We start from the raw sequence: 27,099 nt of genomic DNA on the forward strand, positions 1-27,099 counted from the left end.
CACTAGAGAAAATAAGACCAATAAAAAGAAGAAAAGGAAAAGATGATGAATAAATGCTTAAATCTATCCCACTGTGGGAAATTCTTTTCTTTTTGCCCTCACGCACACCAATCACCTGTCACTGGCATTCGCTAAACACACTCAGGTAGAGAGCATGAAGCATCCTCAGATCCTGCTGACTGTCTGACCAGGTGCCAGTGCTCTGCTATTTTCTAGATGAAAAGAGAAGGTGTTGCAGGACACAGGGAAGGAGTTTACAGTGACAGGACTTTCCATAAGGATAACCTCTCTCATATGGAAAAGACATTCAGAAGCAAAGGTGAAACCAATTACTACATCATATAAAAGCTGCATTAAATAGCAAAAAGCTGATGGGGACCACTGGGCAAACTTCTGCCTTTCTTCCCTATAACAGAAAAATTCCATTTAATAACCTGATACCTTCTGATAATAACCTATAGCATATTTTTATCTAGGGTAGAAATTATTTTAATGACACCTGACCTATAAAAGTTGAAATATTGTCAAAGGAAAGGAAAGAAAGAAGAAACTTAATTGGATGGAGACCACTATAGCCAAATATATTTCTGAATTAATTTTTTTAAGTTAATAAATTATTAAAGTATTTAATTAGCCACAGAAATAAAAAAAAGAACGCCTTGAAATAAGTTGTATCATCATTGTTGTACATTTAATTATATGATGAGTACAGATTACACCTTTGTGTGACAATACCAAAGTGGTTAGATGAGCAAATGGGTCTTCATAAGGCTCACACCATTTTAGAATAACATAATCGGTTGAAAACCACCAAAAGCCTTGTTTTCCACCTGCTGTCTCTCTTTGAAAACTGACAATTAAATGGAAGAGCAAAATTCTGCTCAGATAGACAATTGCTATATCCTCCCTAAAATTCTCACTGCACAAATAATGTAACAGAAGGGCTTTCCAAAAGCTATACATTGAACCTCTGAATAAAAGGCTAACAGTATTACCAAAATATTCAAATACCTCTGCATAAATTCCACGACTCCATATTCTAGAAAAACTGTTAATAATAATAATGAGAATTTTAAAAATAGAAAGCTTTCCTAATTTGGAAGACATTTTAAACTCATGTTAGCACATCAGTCATTCTTTCAGCCTCTTGCAGTCACTCGCTGTTTACTGGAGCGGCTTACTGCTTATTCAGAAAAACTCTTAACTTGCCCCAAAGGAAAATAGCTCTTTGTATACTACTAAAGGAAGAAACTGAACTAAAACACTGTCCTTTGAAATTCAGTACTTTGAATGCATCACAAGAAGCACTTTCAATGCCCTATTCCCATCCCTTGGGCTACAATGAACATCCCGGTGTGCAACACACACACACACACACACACACACGTGTGTGTGGACAGGGCTCTGATCAGGCATTAGAGAAGGGAGCTGGTGGGTTAAGAATAACATACTGTTTCTGCTTGGGGGTGGGGCCTTGGTGTGTGTCACACTTTATGGGGGCAAGACATGATTGCAAGAGAGACTTTACCTAACAATTGCAATCAGTGTAACCTGGCTTATTGTACCCTCAATGAATCCCCAACAATAAAAAAAAAAAAAAGAAAGAAAGAAAGCACAGAGAGGGGGTAACTCTTTAAAAAAAAAAAAAGAATAACATACTGAGGGCGGCGCCTGTGGCTCAGTGAGTAGGGCGCCGGCCCCATATGCCTAGGGTAGGAGGGTTCAAACCCAGCCCCAGCCAAACTGCAACAAAAAAATAGCCGGGCGTTGTGGTGGGCGCCTGTAGTCCCAGCTACTCGGGAGGCTGAGGCAGGAGAATCGCCTAAGCCCAGGAGTTGGAGGTTGCTGCGAGCCGTGTGACGCCACGGCACTCTACCGAGGGCAATAAAGTGAAACTCTGTCTCTACAAAAAAAAAAAAAAAAAAAGAATAACATACTGAGAAACCGGTGTGGCAGCACCACCTAGTGGCTACTTGGTAGAAACTCAGAGTCGCCTTTGCCCCTCCTCCAGGGATGAACAGCTTATCCACTCTTGTTTGAACTCACCAGAGGTCCCAAGATCAGAACTCTCAGCCAACAGGACAGGCAAGTGCCATAAGTGTGTTTCCTAGGTTCTCTGAAATACTGTTAGGCTCTTTGATTTAATCATATGTCCCCTGTTATGCAAAGAAGCAAAGCAATGCCTATTTTACAGCAGCATGCAGAGCTATATGTGAATTCTCTACCATTACATTTACAGGAGAAACTGTGAAAAGACACAACCCATTTATTATTGTCTGATCAGAGTCTTCCAATCACCATCATATTAAGCGCAAAGCACAAATAATGAACGATTATCTGTCTTTTATTCATTCTGTAAGTATTTCCTCAGTGTGTGCACACACACATCAGAGAATTTTAATCTTTAGTGAAACTTGGTTAGCATTTAATTTGATTGTTCAATATCTATTAAGAACAGGTAATGTTAACATACAGTAATGTAACATAAATAATGTTAACTTATGAGGCCAGGGGTGGTGGCTCACACCTTTAATCCTAGCACTCTGGGAGGCTGAGAGAGGAGGTTCACTTGAGCTCAAGAGTTCCAGACCAGCCTGAGCAAAAGCAAGAGATAAAAAAATTAGCTGGGCATGGTGGTGCACAGCTGTTGTCTCAGTTACTCTGGAAACCGAGGCAGAAGGATTCCAAGCCAAGGAGTTTGAGGTTAAAGTCAGCTCATGATGCCACTACACTCTAGCTAGACAACAGAGTGAGACTCTGCCCCCAAAAAGAAATATAAAAAGATACTAAATCAGATTATATATTAATTATTCAGTAGCTAATATATCTATGTTACCAACTTTACTACTTTATTGACAAATATGAAATTTGAACAATTTGTACAAAATAACTGTCTAGAATTGTTTTTAAAAACATTAAACAATTTCTGTTCTGTCGATCTCCAGTTCTTTCAGTCAAGATATCCTCTATCTAAACATGACAAAAACAAAAATTTTTTCTTTATGTGTATACGTTCTCTGTATACCTGTGGGTTCTCAAATGAGAATGATTTCACCTCCCAGGGGTATTTGGCAACGTCTGTTTGGTCAGCTGGAATCACAGATCCACATGACAGTCCTCCACAATAAAGAAGTGTCTAAGGTAAAATGTCAACAGTACCAAGGTGGAGAAATCATGATCTAGACTGCAAAATGCTAGAGGACAAAAACTATATCTTATTCAAAAGTACATACTATTTGGAAAGATAGGTAATAACTGGTGAAATAATCTAACTCTCATATGTAAATAATTCTCACTGTTCCTCACCTACATGAATAAAAAGAGAGGTAGACAGTCCAATATCGAGAAAAGGGACTCCCACGGTATCAGAAAAGAAACTGACATTAGCAGATTATTTACACACACACACAAATAGGCAGACTAAAATAACTTTCCTGGACTTACATCGGCCCAGATGAAATACCACACAAAACGACTGCTCCGGTTTCCTATTGGCCATGTGTTTATTAGACTACCACTCAAACTTCTGAAGAATGCTAACTCAGGGAAGTATATCCTTGGCTCTATGTGGAGCAGAGCACCCTATTCCCTGGAAAGATTCATTTCACTCCCTATAAAAGTGGCCATTTATAAATTTTATCATCCGAAGCCAGCCTTTCAGAGGCTGACCACCTACAACATCAATAAAGACCAGATGCTGCACTGCAATGGATTTAGAAGGGTGAGGTTTCTTCCTAGAGGATTCTTTCTTGAGGATCCAGACTTCTAGCTGGGCATGGTGGCTCACGCCTGTGACCCTAGAACTCTGGGAGGCTGAGGCAGGTAGACTTCCTGAGCTCACAGGTTTAAGACCAGCCTGAGCGGGCGGCGCCTGTGGCTCAGTCAGTAAGGTGCCGGCCCCATATACCGAGGGTGGCGGGTTCAAACCCAGCCCCGGCCAAACTGCAACAAAAAAATAGCCGGGCGTTGTGGTGGGCGCCTGTAGTCCCAGCTACTCGGGAGGCTGAGGCAAGAGAATCGCTTAAACCCAGGAGTTGGAGGTTGCTGTGAGCTGTGTGAGGCCATGGCACTCTACCGAGAGCAATAAAGTGAAACTCTGTCTCTACAAAAAAAAAAAAAAAAAAAAGACCAGCCTGAGCAAGAGCACGAGACCCCACCTGGAAAAAAGCCAGGGGTTGGGGTGGGCATTTGTAGTCCTGGCTACTTGGGAAGCCGAGGCAGGAGAATTGCTTGAGCCCAAGTGTTTGAGGTTGCTGTGAGCTATGACGCCACACACTCTACAGAGGGCGACAAAGTGAGACTCAAAGAATCCAGACTTCTAGTCAATGCTCTCTTTCAAACTGTTACAGAATTTTGGAGTGATCTTTTTCTCCAAAGTGAAGTTTCTTCTTGTATTCTCCCACTAAAGATAACCACTATGAGCATTTTGATAAATATCATTCCCAGAAACATATATAATAATCAGAAAAACATCTGGTTATAGCCTGTTATTTTCACCCAAATATGTATCCCAGATACCAGCTTATGTCTGTGAGCATAAATCTAAGTTGTCATTTGTACAAACTTTAGGTGATTTTAAATCCAGACAAGACATATTGTTTTAACGGTATCAATCATTTAAGGATGGGAAACATTTCATAAGGAATAGTATGATAGGCACCATCAAGACAAAAACCAGCATTGTGAAGAGAATGATAATCTTTGCCACTTTCAGATGCATTTATCAGATTTCTAAACATAACATCCTGAGTAGGGTTAAAACACCCCATGCTGTCCTTCCCCGCTGTTCTCTCACAATGCCTTTGGGACTGCTGCAAGCAACACTAAATCATTAAGGAAGTATTCACAGACCAGAGCATCCAGCACACAGGCCCTGAAAATGCAATGACTGCTCCTTGTTAGGGCATCACACTGGTAACAGAACAGAGCCTTCAGGAGAGAGAACCAAGGATGACTTTTTTAAAACACAGTGTTAGAACTTTTTACAAATACATATTATTTTTACAATCAGCATAGAATAAAATATTAGACATTTGTTAGCATTTGTCACATTAAATGTTAAATTCTTTAACATGTGGTGAGTCAACATTTTTAAAAATATCCTCTCATATAGTCCTAACTATAACAGATGTTTTGTTTCTTTGTATCTTTTTAAAATTGGTAATAAGGGTATCAGGCTTCAAGCTTCTCAAGGCAAATCGAAGAGCTGCATTATTATAGATTTTGATAGTTGCTATGTCTGATTTGTTCATTTCCATCTCAGCTCGCAAACTACCACATCCTGAGCGTCCTAGGCTCACCACTCATGTCAGCCAACAGCAATTATCACTTCCATGAAAGGGTCCACATATTTGTTAGCACAGTGAAATTCTTGATGGAGCTATGATTGGAAATAATGGAGTTCACTTTCACTTCTCTGACAAGATAGTAGGCTAGATTCTGAATTCCTAAGAGACCGGCCCCAAAACTTTGCACCCCACTGCCCTCCACCCCCCAGGGAAGAGATTAAGAAAACAAGCAACAGTCAGGAAGAGAGAGATACAGCAGCAGTGCCTGAAGACCTTAAAACTATCAGGGACTGCGGAAATCCTGGAGTTTTAACTCCATCTGTGGGCCACACTATAGTATGTTAAGGTTATACAGTTTAACTTTAGGGAACATTCTCATTAAATATGCAATAATAAATCGAGCCTAAACCAACGATCTGATTGGCTCAAAACTGAGCAGAACTACAAAGGTCCTTCAGTGGTAAGGACATTAAAGTCGAATACGCTTAACAAGGGAAACTAGCGAGAAATTTTTTAAGAGTGTTCCTGAGCAAGTCAGAAGATAACTGACCAGAGAATCTGGCATATTAAATGACTTGTATCTATTCATGAGAAAATTGGTAATAATAAAAGCATCTGTATTTCTCTGGAAGTCTCTTCTTGGTGAAGAGATGATGAAATTAGATTAGATATATTTTGCTAAGTCCAACCAAAGAGAGGCAAGACAGAACAAAACTAAATAATATAAAAACTTGAACAGCGCAGGTCCATTCCTGACCAATCTCAGCAGATATACTATAACCTGAAAGTTTGCATTAATCTAGGAAATGTGTTAATCCTTTCCCTAATTGCAAATAGAATTTGAGGACGGTTATATGCAGACTTACATTATAATAGGAAAATAATTTGTAAGAATAAACAACTTTAGGCTAAAGGAAAATAGGGCAGAATAATAAAACAAAGGTAGGAGGAAAAAATATCTTGGGAACGGGTGCATTAATAGGAAAATTCAGAACTTGAAATCAACACTAATTTATGAGGTAAAAAAGAAGCTTTGCCACTCACCAATTTTAACCTCTGTAAAGGTATTCTGCCTACATCTATTTGTGTCCTTTCAGGGACATTAGTGAATCGCACTTCTGGGACCGCAACGGCGCACATGACATGGGCCCACCTACAGGAGAGGAGACATTAAACGTAAACAAAAATGCCCTGAACTTACGGACCTTTGCATTCAGCCTGGCCATGGCAATTCTCATAGATGGGAGATGCAGACAAGAAAGCCGAAAGCCTAAATCCATCACAAACAGACTCTGAACAGTAAACTGTTGGACGATACCTGGACAGATTCAGCACCACACCTGCCCAGCACTGTGACATGCAGAACTGAGGAAAGAACAAGGACTCAAGCCTATTACCTACAGATGTTTCTCTACATTGGACCTGCAAATACTGAAATGAAGTTTCTGATTTCATTTGATGTTGAAATGTGCGTGTGTTTAATGAACTTAACCAAATCAATATGTGGTAAATGATTACTTCAAATACCAAAAGGTATAAACCGGGTACAGCAAATAACCTTTTCATATAGTACAAATATTATGAGCCAAACTGGTTCAAATAGCACAACTTTTCGAAAAGAACTAATCCTGATAAGTCTTTAAATTGTTTATCACTGTAATCCTACTACAATCAAAGACACTGAGAGACAAGGAGAAATGGAATTTAGCTTGTTCCCCGGCTTCCTGCTTCATACCCAGTATCTCCTTTCACATTCTGAATTCTTCCACAAGAATGACAACTTCCCCATTAACACTACTAAGTGTCTTATAAATGTAATTATAATTAATATAAAGACTCACGAGGTTTGAAAAGATCTTGAAAGAATTATCAAATCCCTCAACTTATTTTTAAGCCAAAGCATATTTATTTCACTCCAACATTAGACTCCATCCTGTCTTTCAAGACCATAGGAAGGGAGGACAAGTACCAACCCCACCAGGGCATTCTTTCATATCTAAATAAATACCACCATGCCACCGGAGAACACAAATTCTGTTTGTTCTAGCCCAAGGGTGGGAAGAGAATTTCTTATCACTTCTGTCTTTACAGAAACCACCCAAACCATCTCCTAGTCTACAGAGCCTGTAGACATCCAAGAACCAGGGAAGACTTTTTAGTATGGTGCCAATCATACCAACTAGGACTATGAAAGATGATCTCAAATTAAGCAAAACTGCAGGTTTGCAGAATAAATTTTATCAATGTAAAAACAATAAATGCCTTTATTTTTCCTTCTAAGCAATCATAAACGTGTGCACATGTACATATAATTATGCTATCTCCATCATTACATAGGGCCAGGAGTCCTAATTCCAGTGCCCATCGGGCCAGGTGGGATGTAAGCAAATACACATAGCATGGTGACCTGTGGATTGCCCCATAGAGGGTGGGCTCTCAACCCAATTTTTCTTTAATGACTTACAGGGACACATAATTGTTTTTCAACTACAAGATGAGAATCTGGATTTTTACATAAAAATCTGTTTTTATATTTGGGATCAAATTTATAAAATATGTGGGTCAAACAAATCATAGGTTGGAGCTAGATCTGGCCATTCCTGGTTAAATCACAACCTCTGCCTAATCCATTTTGACACATCCATATTCCAAAGGACCCTGCAATATGCTTTTGCCCCATTTTTAATATTATAAGCTGGATGTGAAAATAAAAATAAAATTCATGCAAAATAGCCATAAAAAGCAAAATCACTTCCCTTTATGTTCATTTATGACTCTCTTTCAAGACTCTCTTCAGATTTTCCAGCTGTCTGCTTTAAATCTTAATATCAACATTTTCACCTTATCTTTTGTAATTTAGTACACACATATTCCATTTAATGTGCTGGTGTTACAAGTACTGGTTTCGTTTAATGTCATGACCATGATTGATTTAATTTGTCTGATGGTAACAGTTTCACTTTTTCAGGCATACCCGCTTTTATTAGACTAATAGGATAATTCTAATAAATGCCAGGATTCTAATGGCACCTGGATGATATGAGCTGCTTTCATTTCAAAAAGTCTGTTAGTAAAAGAAAGGTTATTCTTCATAGTATCAAACACAGAGAAGAGAAACAAGACTTGGAATATTCCAGCCTAGCATAGACGACAGAGCTGTCAGCAGCAATTTCTGAAGCCCAGACAGAGTCCTAATCTCAGATCTGGATAGCACAAGCTCTGAAACCACGTACACCATGAGAGATAAAGCTAACTGTCATCCATGGGTTCTAGAAAGGAGAAAGAGACAACATAAAATTCAACACTTAAGGCATTACTTACTTATTGTTCTCAGTTTGCTTAAGAGCACCTCCTCTCAAATTGCAGAGACAGCATTCCTAGGAGGAAAAGAAAACACACCACACAATGATCAGAAAACAAAAGTCATTACCATTCATCTAAAAATATTCCAAGAAATTCTAATTTTTTATTTTAAAATTGAAATTATCAGGAATTACAAAGAGGCCTATCTCTGAGAAGTTAAAAAAGGGAAAAGAAAAAGAAGAGGGGAGATTAGGGTAACAGCATTACACCCCTAAATGTTCTGGGTATAAGTCCCCCAGAGGGAACCATCATGATACTGGTATCGTTTTAAATTGCCAACATTGCTGGAGGAGAGTTGTAACACAGAGAACTTGGCAGATGGGGTAGGTATCTCTCCTAGGGAGAATGCACATACTACTGTGTTCCTCTGTGCTCCAGGAATCCACCTGAAGAACAGAGTTTGGGAAGGCCATTTTGTGATAGAGGGGTAGACAAGAGACTATTTTTAAAAGATACCCTTTCTACCAAACTATTATTTGAGTCTTATGCCTTCTGTGTTGGAAAAACTAGCATCTCAGCATACAAAATCAATACACACAAATCAGTAGCTTGTATATATACCAACAATAGTCAAGCTGAAAAAACAGTCAAGGACTCTATTCCATTCACAGTAGTGCCAAAAAAGATGAAATATTTGGGAGTTTACCTAACAAAGGATGTGAAAAAATCTCTATAAGGAGAACTATGAAACTCTGAGAAAAGAAATAGCTGAAGATGTTAACAAATGGAAACATCTACCATGCCTGTGGCTCGGAAGAATCAACATTGTTAAAATGTCCATACCCAAAGCAATATACAAATTTAATGCAATCCCTATTAAAGCACCATCATCATACTTTAAAGATCTCGAAAAAATAGTACTTCGTTTTATATGGAATCAGAAAAAAACCTCGAATAGCCAAGACATTATTCAGAAATAAAAACAAACCAGGAAGAATTACACTACCAGACTCTAGACCATATTATAAATCTATAGTGATCAAAACAGCATAGTACTGGCACAAAAATAGAGAAGTAGATGTCTGGAACAGAATAGAGAACCAAGAGATGAACCCAGACACTACTCATCATTTGATCTTTGATAAGCCTATTAAAAACATAAATTGGGGGAAAGATTCCCTAGTTAACAAATGTTGCTGGGTGAATTGGCCAGTGACTTGTAGAAGACTAAAACTGGACCCACACCTTTCCCCATTAACAACAACAAAAATTGATTCTCACTGGATAAAAGATTTAAACTTAAAACACAAAACTATAACGATTCTTGGAGAGAGTGCAAGGGAAACACTTGAAGAAACTGGCCTGGGAGAATACTTTATGAGGAGGACCCTTCCCCCCAGACAATTGAAGCAACACCAAATATACGTTACTGGGATCTAATCAAACTAAAAAGCTTCTGCACAGCCAAGAACACAGTAAGTAAAGCAAGCAGACAGCCCTCAGAATGGGAGAAGATATTTTCAGGTTTGATAACCAGAATCCACAGAGAACTCAAACTTATTTATTTATGTTTTTTGCAGTTTCTGGCTGGGGCTGGGTTTGAACCTGCTACCTCCAGCAGATGGGGCTGGTGCCCTACTCCTTTGCACCACAGGTGCCACCTCTGAACTCAAACTTATTAATAAGAAAAGAACAAATGGTAATCAGTGTAACTGGCTTATTGTACCCTCAATGAATCCCCAACAATAAAAAAAAAAAAAAAAAAAGAAAAGAACAAATGATCCCATTTCATCGTGGGCAAGAGACTTGTACAAAAGCTTCTCTGAAGAAGATAGGCATATGGCCTACAGACACATGAATAAAATGCTCATCATCTTTTATCATCAGAGAAATGCAAATTAAAACCACTTTTAGATATCATCTAACTCCAGTAAGAGTGGCTCCTCACAAAATTCCAAAACTACAGATGTTGGCATGGATGTGGAGAAAAGGGAACACTTCTGCATTGCTGGTGGGAATGCAAGCTAATATGTTCCTTTTGGGAAGAAGGTGGAACACTTAGGGATCTAAAAGTAGACCTGCCATTCAATCCTCCAATTCCTCTACTAGGTATATATCCAAAAGGATAAACAAGAAGATATTGTGTATCTCTGTTGTAGAGATATCTTTACAACAAAGATATTTGCACCAGATTGTTTACTGAAGCTCAATTCATAACTGCCAAGTCATAGAAGAAGCCCAAGGGCCCACTAACCCATGATTGGATTAATAAATTGTGGTATATGTATACCTTGGAATATTATGCAGCCTTTAAAAAAGATGAAGACTTTACCTCTTTTTTGTTTATGTGGACGGAGCTGGAATATATTCTTCTTAGTAAAGTAGCTCAAGAATGGAAGAAAATATATCCAATGTACTCAGTACTAGTATGAAACCAATTTATATTCACCCACACTTTCATATGAAAAATAAAACACAACTATAGCCTGGGATGAAGGAGGGAAGAGGAGGAGGGAAGAGGAGGAGGGATGGGAGGGTAAGGGGGAGGTTGGATGGACAGAGAATAAATGGTGGGACCACAACTATGATGCACATTGCAAGGGTACATGTCAAATCTATTAAGTGTAGAATATAAATGTTTTAACACAATAATTAAGTGAGGTGAAGGCTATGCTAACCAATTTGATGTAAGCTTTCCAAATTGTGTATAAAATCAGCACATTGTACCCCATAACTGCATTAATATATACATGATTTATGTACTTATGACTTAATAAAAAATTTTTTAAAAACTTCCACCAAAAGGAAAAAAAAACAAATATTAAATGTGAACACTCCAGAAATTTGTTTATAAAGCATTCTCAATTTGTATTTGTCCAATACTTTAACACACTCTCTACAGGGGGAGGGAAACCAGAGAGAGAGAGAGAGAGAAGAAAATGAAATCAAAACTTGAGGTTTCATTATGTACAGGCAGATATTTGCAACAAAGTGGAACACAGAAGAGCTGGGGAGTGTATGAGGAGCTCAGGCACTGAGAGAATTACAAGTCTGATTAATGAAACAAGTAGAGAGGAGAAGCCTAAAGGGACAAGTTAGGAGAGTTAAATACAGCAAAGCAGCGTGGAGGCTGCTCTAAGCACCTGATTAGGATCATTAAAAGGTACACAAGTTCTAGAGCACTAATCTAGTAAGAGGAAAGAGTCCTCAGAAAGAGAAGGTGTAGACTCAAGATTTTAAAGTTAAGATGATTCCCAGCCACCACAACATAAAACTTATTCTTTTTAGGATTATCAATGACTTCCAAGACACAGAATCTAACAGACAATTCCAAGTCCTTGATGCGCTTGACCTCTGAGCACCATGCTGCACCTCTGACTCTTCCTGGAAGATCAGCCCCCGTGGATTCCATGATGCTTACACACCTCCTTCTCCTCCCACGTCTCTAGTTGACCTTCAGCTTCCTTTAACAAGCTTCTCTATCACTTTCCTCAAACCATGGGATTTCTGTTACAGCCCCTGTCGCTTCTCTCTCCACACAGGCTTGCTGAGCCATCTGACCCACTGCCCTGAGAGTCCAGCCACTCTCTGTTGGCCAAGGGACCACACACTGTTCTCCTGAGGTGTCTAGCTGACAGCTCCACACGCCTCTCAAACACACATGCAAAAATGAACTCACATCTTCCCAAATCTAAACTCTCCAACTGTTGCCCATCCACTCCACCAGCCATCCATCCTGTTTCATGCTGGGAGACATATGTTTCCTCTCATCCTTGTTCCAATCAACTGAGTCCTGCCATCTCACCTCCAAACCTACACTGTTCTCTGCATCAGCCCTACGGTCACTTGAGTTGATACTACTGGCATTTTTCACTAGAGCTAAACTGCTGTAATAACCACTCACAGCTACCTGATGCCCCATTAGAGTGGTTTTTTTAATGTTTCTCAGTATTTAACATGGCCTTGAAGGGTCATAATTATCACAAGGTGGCCATGTCTAGCTTCCCTGTGTACAACTCTACAAAGTGAGACACCTCAGGGACCTCCTACATGGGTCCTTCTATCTTAAACACTTCAGATCCAGCCTCTTCCCAGTCACTATTAATGACCCTGAACACATCCTTGACATCTCCACCTAAATGTTACTATCCCAAACAAGGATCACCCAACCCCTGGCTCAGTTACTTCTCTGTCATACATTTCCTTTCACTGAAACAACCCTTTTAGTAGCTCATCACTCTTGACAACTCTATGTTGAATTCTATCTGCAATTAGTGTTCTGTCTGCCACTAAATGGTAAGTTTGATGACCACTGTGGGAGTATGTGTCAGGCTAACTGCTTTTACTTCAGTATCATACCCAAGAGAGAATACTACATCCACTACATAAATTTGTTAAGTAAATAAGAAAACATGGCAGAACAGAAAAGAGCCAAAATATAGACAGTTAACAAAGGATGAAAAAAATTGCAAAATCATTTTCACATAATGGGGCTCTCAAAGGAGGCCTGTCGGATGGCTCATGCCATTACTCTGTAATCCTAGCACTCTGGGAGGCCAAGGCAGGTGAATGACTTGAGCTCACCAGTTTGAAACCAGCCTAAGTAAGAGCAAGACCCCACCTCTATTAAAAAAAAAATAGAAAAAAAACTTAGCCAGCGTGGTGGTGGGCGACTGTAGTGCCAGCTACTTGGGAGGCTGAGGCAAGAAGATCTTTTGAGCCCAGGAGTTTGAGGTTGCTATGAGCTATGATGACACCACAGCACTCTACACATCAGGGCAACAGGGTAAGATTCTGTCTCAAAAGAAAAAAAAGGGAGGGGGGCGGCACATGTGGCTCAGTGAGTAGGGCGCCAGCCCCATATACTGAGGGTGGCGGGTTCAAACCCGGCCCAGGCCAAACTGCAACAAAAAAATAGCCGGGTGTCGTGGTGGGCGCCTGTAGTCCCAGCTGCTCAGGAGGCTCAGACAAGAGAATTGCCTAAGCCCAAGAGCTGGAGGTTCTTTTCCCAATTGCTGTGAGTTGTGATGGCATAGCACTCTACCACAGGCAACAAAGTGAGACTCTGGCTCTTAAAAAAAAAAAGGAAAGGATGGCTGTAGACTTCAGTGACTTGCCTTAAATTTTTACTATAATTTACTTGAGAAATCTTATTTCATAGTAATGAAGAAAAATATTCATGACCTAGGGATACTTTTATTTATATGATATCAGCATTTCTGTTCAATTTTAAAAAAATAAATAGAAAATAATAAAAAGTCATGTCTAGTCACATTATTTGACTCACTGTCCCTTATAGAGACAAACTAGTGGATGTGGTAAAAACAGAAAGATCCCAACCTATCAATTTGTTCATTTGTAGTTTCACTAGATACTATGTTTAAAGCCCAGCAGGTGTATCTATCACATAACACTAGTCGTAATCTTTCTTTCCTTTGTTGAATAGTACTTTTTTAGCAGAGAACAGAACTGATAACTCTAAAATTTAACAGGTGAACCCTATGCACAAAGCAGACTGAGTTTTCTTTAGAATCTACATAAAGGCACTGTAGCACACTGGTTGTATGTGTATTATTCATCTTCCAATATTTCAGTGAAAGAATTTAATGAGAAGGTAGGAAAATGACAGAGTATCCTATAGCATACTGAATCTTTAGTTACTGATAATAAAAATTAGAATAAGAGAGACCTTGTACTAATGTGAATCCAAGAGACAATCTAATTTGTGCCCACATAGGAGAAAAACTCATTTGAATTTAAGCTGGGGTGAGGGGAAATGGGGAGGGGGAGAGAGAAGAAGGGGTTTGGAGTGTTGCCACTGAATACACACAATGTAGGGGTGTAGGGCATACCTTTTGAGTGCAACACATAACTACAAGAGGGACTCTAACTTATAAATTCGAATATTGTGACTTGGTTGTTTGTACTCTCATATTAACCTGAAATAGAAGGAAAAAGAGAGACTGTGTATTAAAGGCCAATATTAAATACGTTCCAGTATTGTGCCAAGGAACCACTGCCTGTCCTAGGAAAAAGCACAGAGAAAAGCCTTGGTTGCCACCGACCACCTGTCTTCCCAGAAGCACCCTTCCAGATGCACCAGGGAGTACCTGCCAAAGTCTCTCAATTGGAACCTCTCTTCTGAGCAGATGGGACAACCAGGATGAAACAGAAGAAGACACACACTATGTTAAGACACTCAGAGTTTACTGAAAGACAAAGACAAAGCTCAATAGTAGACGGTGGCAGAAATGGCTCACCACCTCTGGTACAACCTCTTATTTCTTATATATTCTATAAGTCATATCTATTTTTAGCTCCTATTGTAACATTCTTAATCTCTACTTTACATCATCTACTTCACTTCTTGTAGGGGGTGGTCAAGTGATGGTGCCATCTGAACTATGGTCTCCATTCTTAAATTCCTCCCTATGTTGAAAGACCGGTTTTCTATTGCTTGATCACTCTATACTTCATTCTGTTAATTTTTAACTATTTCCATCAGGGCTACTTCCTCCTCTTCAAAGGTCCCCTTCAGTAGGATAACAGCTAAAATTAATAACTGTGATTTTATGTATTTCAACAACACTGCTACTTACAAAAACAGGTTGTGAGCTAGCGTTGGGTCATGGTTAACTACTAGTAAATAATCATTAGTAAATTATTATTTACTAATAATTAGTAAATTTAATTAAATTGCTAAATTAATACATTAGTGAATTTAGTTAAATTTACTAGTTCCTAGTAGTAAATAGGAACTAGTAAATAGCTGCCTATTCAACATTTATTTCGACCATCAAGAAGAAGAAGTGGGATTCAAAATCACATAAGGGGCACCCATAGCTCAGTGGTTAGAGTGCTGACTCCGTGCAACAGGTGTGGTAGGTTTGCACCTGGCCCATGCCTGCTTAATCAAACTCGGATATGCTAATCCAAATGTCCATGCTCCTTTTCTCTAGCATCTTCTGGCAGTAGGCATAAGGCAAGGTATGAGGTATCAAAGTAGTGCCAAAATAAACGAGAAAGTGCTGTCCCTGTAATGCTCACAACTGAGAAAGAAAAAAGACTTGCATATACTTAAACATATGATGAAGAAGATAATGATAAAAGGCATAACCAAGTCCCCATCTGCTCATTTCCATAAAAAGCCAAGAATTCCTTAAAACATAATCCCCTCAAAAAAGCCCATATCATTAAAAATTGTATTACCAAGCAGCGTAAAACAATTAGTGTTTCCATTTGTTTCGTTAATTTAGCTAATGAAAGTTTTCTTTGGTATGAGATCATTAAATTTATCCCTACTTCATCCTTCTAAAGAATTATACCATTTCAAACAAAAGAAATATTTTAGTTATTCTCTAAAATATAACCTCAGAATAAATGAATCAAATTCAACGTAGAGAAAGAACATTGAAACTGGAGAGCTAGTTACATCACAGTATTTAACCCAGTACAGACAGCCAAGTGTAAACCACAGTTCTGCCATTTAGTAGTGGTATGACCTTGGACTATGTACCTAAACCTTGTGCCTCTGATGTGTTATCAATAAAGGAGAAAAAAGTCTTTCCCTAAATTAAATAATATAATTATTTCCAGAAAGGGCATGCCCTTTTTCCTCTCATGTTCCTGGAGTAAGGTTGAAGTTAGTCTGATTTGTATTTGAACTGGGTTTGAGCTTTCTTGCAGCTTTAGTTTTTTCACTCAGGTGTCAGATGTTTTGAGGGTAGGATTAGGACCTCACCTTCTGTAGGATAATGGGGATTCTGGAAATCAGTCTGCTTCTTTTGTTAGTTTCCCATAGATCCAGAGATGCTCAAGTCCCTTCTACAAAATGACAGTATTTTTTTTGTTTTTGTATTGAAAAAAATGACAATTTTTATTACATGAGTTAATTTTTTATGTCCAAGCACAAGGATAACGAAATATATTTTCCATGCAAAATATTATATACATTAAATAACTTACAGTGGTAACTATGCAGTGTAGGTTTCCTGGGAAGCAGACTCGGTGATAGAAATATACAAACAGGAAGTGTATTTATTGGGCAGTGACATAGTATTTTCATATAACCTTTGTATGTTCTCCCATATACTTTAAATCATCTCTAGTAGATTACTTATAAGACCCAATACAACATAAATGAAATTTAAATAGTTGTTAAACTGTATTGTTTAGAGTATAATAATGAGGAAAAAAAAGATCATCCATGTTCAGTACAAACACACCAACGTAGGCCTAACTACGTTTTCCATCAATGGTTAGTTGAATCTGCAGACGTGAAACCCACAGATACAGAAGACCAAACATATGAGATTGGAAAGGATCTCATATTAATACGAAATTTTAAAAACATCAAAAGACAAAGAGAAAAAGGTAAGTATAACAATGAACACAGATCTAAGGGAAACTGACAAACTACTGAATTTATATATTGTTGGAAAGACAATGATAAGAAGAAATATCTGAAGAGGTAATGACAGAGAATTTTTCAAACCTGATAAACGACATCAACCTAGAGATCCAAAACTCCCAGCAAACTCTGGACATAATGAATTTAAAAAACAAAACAAACAAACAAAATCTAGCTACATAGTACTTAAAAATCTGAAAACTCAATGTAAAGAATGGATCTCAAAAATAAAGAAAAAGGGTGCCGCCTGTGGCTCAGTGAGTAGGGTGCCGGCCCCATATACTGAGGGTGGCCAAACTGCAACAAAAAATAGCCGGGCGTTGTGGCAGGCGCCTGTAGTTCCAGCCACTCGGGAGACTTACACAAGAGAATCGCCTAAGCCCAAGAGCTAGAGGTTGCTGTGAGCTGTGACGTCCCAGCACTCTACTGAGGGCGATGTAGTGAGACTCTCTCCAAAAAAAAAAAAAAAAAAAAAAAGCCGCATTCAGGGAACAACTACATGAGCTACAGGTAACATCTAACCTAAAATACTGGAGGCAAATAGGCAATAGATCAATTATCTATCAAATACTAAAACATCTAATAGCTGCCAACTCAGAATTCGATTTCCAGGAAAGTAAAGGCAAAAATGGAAATATTCGAAGGACACAAAAAATAAAACAGAATTTGTCTCCAGGAGATCCACATTTTAACAAGTACAAAAAATAAAAATCTTCAGGAGAAAGAAAAATGACGCCAGACTTTATAATGGACCGAATGAAAAACAACTGGGTACGTATAAAACGTGTCTTTAAAGACATTTTTAGTGTCTTTAAAACATAACACACACAGGGCTAGGAGAGAGAGAAAAAGACAAAAGAAATTTCATTAAAAGATAACTGCTTAAAACCACAAAAAACACTGTGGAGTACAGTCTATTAAGAAGGAAAACGTTAAGATAAGAACACAAATGAGAAGGGGTTAATGAAACCATTATAAGATTGTTATAATGTTCTGGCATGGCGCCCGTATCACAGTGGTTATGGCACCAGCCCCATACACCGAGGTGGCAGGTTTCAACCAGGCTCAGGCCAGCTAAACAACAGTGACATCTGCAACAAAAAAATAGTGGGGTATTGTGGTGGGCGCCTGTAGTCCCAGCCACTTGGGAGGCTGAGGCAAGAGAATGGCTTACGCCCAAGAATTTGAGGTTGCTGTGAGCTGTAACGCCATGGCACTCTACCGAGGGCGACATAGTAAGACTCTGTCTCAAAAAAAAAAAAAAAAAAGAAAGAAAAAAAAACTGTTATAACGTTATAATGTTCAGGAAATAAAATATTATTTAAAGTTAGACTGTGATCATTTAAAAATGAAAAATGTAATTTTCAGGAACTACTTATATCAAAGGCATATAGAAATTCACAAATACTGAGTTCTAAGGAACATAAGATCACAAAACTCAAAAATCATACAAGAAATACTGTTCTAAGAGCAGAAAATAACAATCAGTAGTATTAGATGCACAATGATCTCAGACACAAAATGAGTAAGTACAGTTGACCCTTGGACTACAGCTCAACAATAGTTTGAACTGCAGGAGTCCACAAGTGTCCATTTTCTTCTACCTCTGCCACCCTGAAAACACCAGGGCCAATCCTTCCTTTTCATCTTCCTTTGCAGCCTACCCAACATGAGTATGACAAGAAGGAAAACTTTTATGATGATCCACTTCCACTTAATGCATAATAAACATATTTTATTTTCCTTATGATTTTCTTTTAAGACTTTCTTAAGCATTTTCTCTAGCATCCTCAAAGAACTCAAACTAGACCTCCCATTTGATCCTGCAATCCCATTGCGAGCATCTACCCAGAAGAAAAAAAATCCTTTTATCATAAGGACATTTGCACTAGACCGTTTATCACAGCTCAATTTACAATCGCCAAAATGTGGAAACAGCCTAAAAGCCCAGCAACTCAGGAATGGATTAACAAGCTGTGGTATATGTATACCATGGAATACTATTCAGCCATTTAAAAAGATGGAGACTTTACATCTTTTATATTAACCCGGATGGAGGTGGAACACATTCCTCTTAGTAAAGCACCACAAGAATGGAGAAGCATGAATCCTATGTACTCTATTCTAATATGAAGGCAGTAGATGAGCCAATGGGGTGGTAAGGAAATGAGCAAGGGGAGAGGGGAGGAGGGTGGATGATGGGGGGTCACAGTGTATGGCACACTTGTTGGAGATGGGACACGATTATAAAAGAGACATTATCTAACAGATGTAATCAGTGTAACCTAATTCTTTGTACCCTCAATGAATCTCAAACAATAAAAAAAAATAATAATACAGTATGTAATACATATAACATACCCAAAGTAAGTGTTAACCAACTGTTGTCAATAAGGCTTGTGGTCAACAGAAGCCTATTAGCAGCTAAGTTGTTGGTGAGCCAAAAGTTTTACACAAATATTCAACTATTCAGTGGGTTCAGTGTGCCTAACTCCTGAATTATTCAAGAGTCAGCTATATTTTGATATGTTTTACAAATAAATGAGTATAATTAAAATATAAAAAATGAAATTGTAAATAAATGACAAATGAATTTTTATAAAACAAATAAAAATTCTAGAACCAAAAAAAATCATTAAAGTTAAAAATTTAAATCATATGTTCAGTAGCAGGTTACTCTTTTTTTTTTTTTTTTTTTTTTGTAGAGACAGAGTCTCACTGTACCGCCCTCGGGTAGAGTGCCGTGGCGTCACACGGCTCACAGCAACCTCTAACTCTTGGGCTTACGCGATTCTCTTGCCTCAGCCTCCCGAGCAGCTGGGACTACAGGCGCCCGCCACAACGCCCGGCTATTTTTTCCTTTTTGTTGCAGTTTGGCCGGGGCTAGGTTTGAACCCGCCACCCTCAGCATATGGGGCCGGTGCCCTACTCACTGAGCCACAGGCGCCACCCCAGCAGGTTACTCTTAAAGAGAGAATTAGAAGACAGAAAGAGATGAATAAACACCTAACTAAAAACTAATACCAAAAACTATTCAACAAACAGTATGTAAAATGTTAGCAACCAACTGAATAAAATGTGTATCTGCCTCCCTAATTCATAAAACTAAACTTCAATTTATTTAAAAACAACACACACAAAAATAAGAAAAAAACACACCATAAATGTACAAAAGAATATATAAGCAAATATATTTATGAAGTCAAATAGGACTGCTTAAGAAATTTATAATATCAGACATCAAAATTTTAATTTCTAAAGGATAAAATACAACATAAATTAACATAAAATAAGAAAAAATTCTCAATGCATGTATCAAAAATCATTTTCCAGAAAATATTTTTTAAGTCACATTTTTGAAAAATATGCAAAGGAATCAAAGATGTCTCATTGCTAATAATCACACACAAAGAATCTCAAGAATAAAGGAAATATGAAATGAAATAATGAGATCTAACTTTAGATCTTTAACTTAGAAAATATCTAGTTTTGAGGTATGTGGGTTGTTATGGTGACTTTAGAGAGGAATTTGACCTTATCAATCAAAGTTCAAAGGCACATGAATGACGACTCAGCAATTCAACGTCTTGCACTCCACCTTAAACATTTACATGCATGGAGAAGGAGGAATGTGCAGTAACAATTATGTTATTTCTATTTATAATGGAGAACACAGTTACCTATGGGGGAACTGGAATTATCAGAAGCTTAAATTTGATTTATAATTCCAAATGTTTATTAGAAGAGGTACTAAAATTTATAAAACTTAGTATTAAGGGAAAACACTGCGACATGTTAAATAAATTGTGATATTATTTGAGTTCCCCAACTGCAGCAAACCATAACCCTAGGTCTAGGTATAGGAAAGATCTGAAATGCTAATTGACCAGACAATAGCAATACTTTATATAAAATATAGATATGAGTATTTAAGAAAGTTAGAAATAGGAAAATTTCCTAACGGTATCTAGTACTTTTATATTAAGAAAAGAAAACACACAGATCAGTGGTTCTCAACCTTCCTAATGTCACCTAATACCGCGACCTTTTAATACAGTTCCTCGTGTTGTGGTGACCCCCAAATATAAAATTATTTTTGTTGCTACTTCATAACTGTAATTTTGCTACTGTTATGAATCATAATGTAAATATCTGATACGCAGGACATATTTTCATTGTTACAAAGGGGTGGCGACCCACAGGTTGAGAACCACTGACATAGATACACAAAGAAATTAAACCTTTTTATGTAAAACAGGTGCAATTTGAAATTAATGTAACTGTGAATGCTTACCAATTTTTTTCTACTTTAAATTTTAAATGGGCACCTATGAGCTCTTCTAGAGTTTTTCAGTATACTATGACTTCGTTTCAATTTTACCTATGGAGATACCAAAATTGTTCAGCCTTGTAGAACAAAATAAATAGAATAAAAGAGTCTGTGCCCATTGCTAGCCTTGTTTTATCTTACGCTTAATGAACACGTTTTTTCAGGAATAAAAGAACACTTAGTAAAAAATGACTCACTATTATAAAGATTTAGATATATTTCTAGTCAACCAAATGTTCTCTAAAACAAATCAAAAAAATATACACTAAAATGCCTGTTACAACTTGATTACTCTGTAATGCAGCTGTTATTTCTGTTTCCCAAGAACAGCATTAAAAAAGCCATTCTGATGTATATGTTTCCCCTCAGGGTAGCTAAAAGCTGAATGAAAAATATAAGATCAAACCATATTCTGAACATTGTCCTTTTGCTGGTTTGCTCCCTTTCCCTCACCTAATGCCACTGACAAAAATTCCCTTTTAACAACTCCAACTATTTTTAAAATTTGGTGCCATAAAATACTACCACTGAGACGAATAGCTGGTATACCAATTCATAACATGGAATGACTTCTTTATCGCTCAGTTATTAAACCATGAAAAAGAGTGTTTATAATCAAAGTGCTGACACAACATTACCAACAATTGTGAGAAGGGCATTGTTATAATATGGCTATCACAGTTATTCATTATTTTTTAGTAAAGGGAAAACATGTTCCAATGTCTCTTTTATAAAACATCACTTAAAGAAATGCCAATACTAACATCCGCAGGCAGCCGCATAAGAAGCTCCCATTTCAGCTAACATATCCATAAGTGCCACTAAAGCCCATTTTCAGTGCCACAGAAAAATTATGAGATTAAGATACCCCCACAAACATACCCTCATTTATCTGACAAGTTCATAACCAAATGCAAAACTATAAAATAGGGCTGTCTGAGCTGGGAAAACAAAGAGCAATTAATCACATTAACAGAAAACTAGTGCTGATCAACGAAACTTGGGAGAGCATTTCTGGATATGGAGGTCTTTCATCAGGGTTCGAGAGAGGATAAGATCTCACCCAAAGACAGGGGAATGAATGGAAGGTATCCAGCAGCACCTTTGAAAGGAAATTCCACAACATCCAGCGAATATTATACCAGCAAGTGAGTTCTCTATCTTAGATACTCCCATCTACCTGTATTATAAGTGAAAACATTCATTCATTCAACAAATATTGAGAATCCTCGTGACATGCTTTTTTTTTGAGACGGAGTTCTAGTTTGTTGCCCTTGGTAGAGTGCTAGAAAAGATTCAACACTCATTTTGAATGTGATGAAGACAGGATTTACTGTCAGACAGATGTGGGGTATGAGAAAGGAAAAAGCATCAAATCTAAAGTTTTTAGCTTCATCAGCTGGAAGATCTGAGTTCCCATGCACTAGAAGTAAGAAGCCTGCAGGAGAACGAGATGTGGAATTCCATTTGGAGCAGGGTGAGCTTGAGGCAAGTATTAGACATGCAAACCGAGACACTCCATGGGTCTGCAGTTCAGGGGAGGTTGAGCTGGAAATACAAAGATACAAGCCATCTATGAGTAGATGCTGCTAAAAACTGCTAAAGCTGTGTGACTGAATGAGATCACAAGCCAGTTAGTGTAGGGAAGATACCCAAGTTCTGAACCCTAGGGGAATGTAACATTAGCAGGCTGGGCAGACGAAGAGGACCTAGCTAGATAGAGAAAGAAGTGGCGGGAGAGTAGGAGCAAACGCAGCAGACTCCCAGGAGGAGGCAACAACCAACTGACAGTGCTGGCGAAACAACTAAAAACATGTGGGACAAGGCCTGTAACTGAAATAGGCTTAACAGAGAAGTAGGGGAAATGGTGAGAGCAAAGACAAGGCTTTTAAGGAGCTTTAGTGTATAAGGGACAGAGGAACAGAGTGACAAGCTGGCATGGAAGAAAAGGCAAGAGCGATCTTTGGGTTTAAAGAGGGAAGAAACAGGAGCAGATAGGCATGGCGATGGGAATCATCTAGAGCAGTCCATGCATACTTTTCATAATATCTGACACAAAAAGGGCCTTACAAAATCAGCATGTGCCCCCGGGGCTGCAGTTGGACACCCATGGTTTGTATTAATTACCAGGCGCCACTAAAGCAGAAGTCCCCAACCTTTTTGGCTCCAAGGACTGGTTTCATAGAAGACAAGTTTTCTTTTCTTTTTTTTTTTTTTTTGAGACAGAGTCTCACTTTGTCGCCCTTGGTAGAGTGCCGTCACGTCACAGCTCACAGCAACCTCCAGCACTTGGGCTAGGGCCATTCTCTTGCCTCAGCCTCCCGAGTACCTGGGATTACAGGTGCCCACCACAACGCCCAGCTATTTTTGTTGCTGTTGCCACTGCCGGGCTGGGTTTGAACCATCACCCTGGGTATATGAGGCCAGTGCCCTACCCACTGGGCAACGGGCACCGCTGAGAAGACAATTTTTCAACAGATTGGGGAGGCTGTTTCAAATGATTCCAGTACGTTACGTTTATTATACAATTTATTCCTATCATTATTACATTACAATACATAACAAAATAATTATACATCTCACCAAAATGCAGAATCAGTGGGAGCCTGGATCTAGACCCCCTGCATGTGCAGTTTACAGGAGGGTTCTTGCTCTCATGAGAATCTAATGCTTCCCCTGATTTGACAGGAAATGGAGCTCAAGCGGTGACATGAGTAAGGAGAGCAGCTGTAAACACAGATGAAGCTTCGCTTCCCTAGCTCCCCGACCACGGACCTCCTGCTGTGCAGCCAAGTTCCAAACAGGCCACAAATGAGTACTCATCCGCAACCCAGGGGTTGGGGATCACAGTCCTAAAAAAAGAAAGTGAAAGCAAGAGCAATCTGCATGCTGGGTGTTTCTCTCTGGCCGCATTCAGCTACAGGGGTGCATGAGCAGAGAACACAGGTTGTTAGATTGAAGAGGGAGAAATAATGAAGGAAGAAAGTGGCAAGGGAGCTGAGAGCGTAAGTGAGGAGACACAGAGAGACCGACAAGTAGGGCACATCACTGAATCCACTGGTAAAGTAGGTTTAAAGGTCTTTGCTGGAGTCCAGGAACCAGATGTTTACTAGGAAAACAGAAGTGCCTAGGGCAGAGTGAGGTGCCTTAAACAGGTGAACCTGAAAATGCAACACACCTATGCAATGTAAAGCTAATGACCCTTTCAAATGCTTTCTATTGAATATTGTATGAGTTCCCCAGGAGTCCAATAACTATCTCAAATTTACCAGCCTAAAACAAAACCAATGTATACAGTGCAGTAGGTCAGAAGTCCAGGATGGCCCTAACTGGACTAAAATCAAGGTTTCACCAGGGCTCATTCCTTTCCACAAGCTCTCGGGGAGGATCTGCTTCCATGCCCTCTCCAGCATCTAGAAGCCTTGCAAATTCTCAGGTTCTTGGCCTTCTTCCTTCATCTTCCAAGAGAGTCAAGTTCTTCTCACACAGAAATCACACTGCCTCTTCTGCCTTTCCATATTTAAGGACCTCTGTGATTATATTCATTGTACCCAGATAATCCGGAATAATCTTCCTACTGAAAGGTCAGCTGGTTAACAGCCTTAATTCTATTAATATCTTTTACCATAATTCCCTTACTGATGCAACATAACTATTTACAGATCCCAGGGATGTTCCTTTGGTGGAAGAGGGATGTAGTATTTTGCATACTACAAAAATCACAGGCCAAAACAAAGCACACGCATGAACCATAACTGGGAGATGCTAATCTGCCACCCTGGGCTGAGTATCCCCAACTCATGAGTGTCATGTTAGTACAAATAGCCCATTTAATTATTTGTATTTAATGACATTTATGAATTTAATATACTAGGGCATACAGTTGAGCCCTGGTAAATAACCAAGTATATTTCAAAATACTATTTTTTAATGTTTACATGAAAAACTGGTAGCAACTCACTTAAACCATAACTATGTCTAAAGATCTGAAAGAAAACTCTTAAGCAGTTGAGGTTTTCCGAGCAGATTTCTGGTAGCTGTGTAGCAAGCCAGGAACCTGTTAGTTAGGTGGCAAGAAGAAATATCTACATAATGTAGGGCTTGGTCAGAGGTCATCTACCTGGAGCCTACCACATTGACATAATAGTATTTTTTCCAGGATCCTAAGCAAAGTACTTCAAGTTGAACATACCTCTCAAATGTGTTAAAATTATGCGCCATTTGGCTCTCAAATAAAAACCCAGCTGGTTTATTCTTTCTGCCCAGCATGACCATCAATAATAAGCAGCAAAGTACATGATTTTTCCATCATGCCACTGGATTAATTTTTGCCATTCATAAGAAATGCCTGCATGGCAGCGCCCCCCACATCCCGCCTCCACTCTTCCTGGGGATCTCTTTCCTCAGTGCTGCGATGTGCCTTGCAGTCTAGTGACCTCCAGGCACGCACAGCCGGCTGTGCAATACAGCATGGTAGGCTCCCCACGATGTCACTCATTATTCTTCCTGACTTTACTTGTGTTTTCTGGTTGAAGCACTAAAGATTAATGAGGCATTTGTTCTCAATCAAGAAGCTATTTATGAATACAGTTCCACTTACAGTAAACTATGTAGACTTCTCTTTCTTTCCCTCCATTACAAAAGGAAGGGGGATACTGAGCAAAAGAGAAAGGAAAGAACAGAGAAAAATGATTTGTGACTTTTTAGTCTAAAAGCAGTTCCCTAAAAGAAAAGCTTCCACATCATAGTTATGCTGGTCAGGATAATTGACATCCTCAAATGTGCTGTTCTGTTTGGTTAAAGTAAAATAATTTTTACCATCTTGGCCTTTCCGGGCTAAGGTTTAAGTCTGCACCCATTGAGAATAATTTGCCACCTTAGGAGGTAAAAGGAGGTAATTTGGGTTCAAGGTAATTTTGAACCCAAATGGGAGAGTAGCATCCTGGCTGGAGGTTTACAGGGGCACTTCAATGGGGAGGAACAACACAGCAAAAGCTAACACTTGACTACAAACATTCACTACCCACTGGTGAATTCCCTGCCTTTGAGAAGAACTGGGCCTTTCTTTTTCCACTAGCTTTGCTTTGTATGAGGATCAAAGTCAGCCTTGCAGGCTGACAGCTCTCATCATCTGGTCTTGACTGTATGCCATGGAATTAAAAAAAAAAAAAAAAAAACTCCAGTAAAACAGACCAGAGGGAGCAGCAATGCCACCATGACCTCTCAAGGCCATAAGCCAATCTGATCTCAAAATCAATTGCTCTGATCTACAAAGCCACTTCAGAGCTTTTTGAAAAAGAAAAATATCAACCCTGTTGTCAGTTGGGAAATTGGATTCAGGAAGATTATCCAATTCTGGAAAGGTCCTCTGGACAAAAACTAGTGTAAATATCAAAGGGAAAAGAACCTGCTCTACTCAACCACCCTATAATGCTAATTATTCTATATAAAGTAGATAACCAATAACATTAGACGGCAGCACTAAATTTATTTTCAATACAAACAAACAAAAAACAGTGAAAACACTTCCTATTCTAAAAAGAAGGAGCTGAGTAGAATGAGTCCAAGCCTGGGAACCTGGAGGCCTCAGCACAGCCTTGAATCCTGGCTCTCTTATCATACAGTGGGCTGATCCTGGGCCTTACTCTCTGTGAAATGAGATTTCTGAGATCCATGTAGAATTCTGTAGTCTGTGTCAACATTAGCTGCTGGAGAAACTGAGAAAATTCTATTCCTACTACTTACAATAGCTTATGTATAAATCAATA

General features: G+C 38.7%; 1 protein-coding gene across 9 annotated transcripts in view; it reads right to left on the reverse strand.

The window, feature by feature from the left end:
* KDM4C (lysine demethylase 4C) overlaps positions 1-27,099 on the reverse strand; it is a 447,042-nt gene that overhangs the window by 143,388 nt on the left and 276,555 nt on the right. For 6 of the 9 annotated variants that reach the window (XM_053573098.1, XM_053573112.1, XM_053573102.1 and 3 more), the window contains 2 exons: positions 8,610-8,665; positions 6,333-6,441 (listed from right to left, as the gene is read on the reverse strand). In XM_053573098.1, coding sequence (XP_053429073.1) covers positions 6,333-6,441; positions 8,610-8,665 — 165 coding nt within the window. The remainder of the gene's footprint in view (positions 1-6,332; positions 6,442-8,609; positions 8,666-27,099) is intronic. The other 3 variants (XR_008376280.1, XR_008376284.1, XR_008376282.1) reach the window with 1 other exon arrangement.

Source organism: Nycticebus coucang, chromosome 2 (genome assembly GCF_027406575.1).
Source record: "Nycticebus coucang isolate mNycCou1 chromosome 2, mNycCou1.pri, whole genome shotgun sequence".
Lineage (NCBI taxonomy): Eukaryota > Metazoa > Chordata > Mammalia > Primates > Lorisidae > Nycticebus > Nycticebus coucang.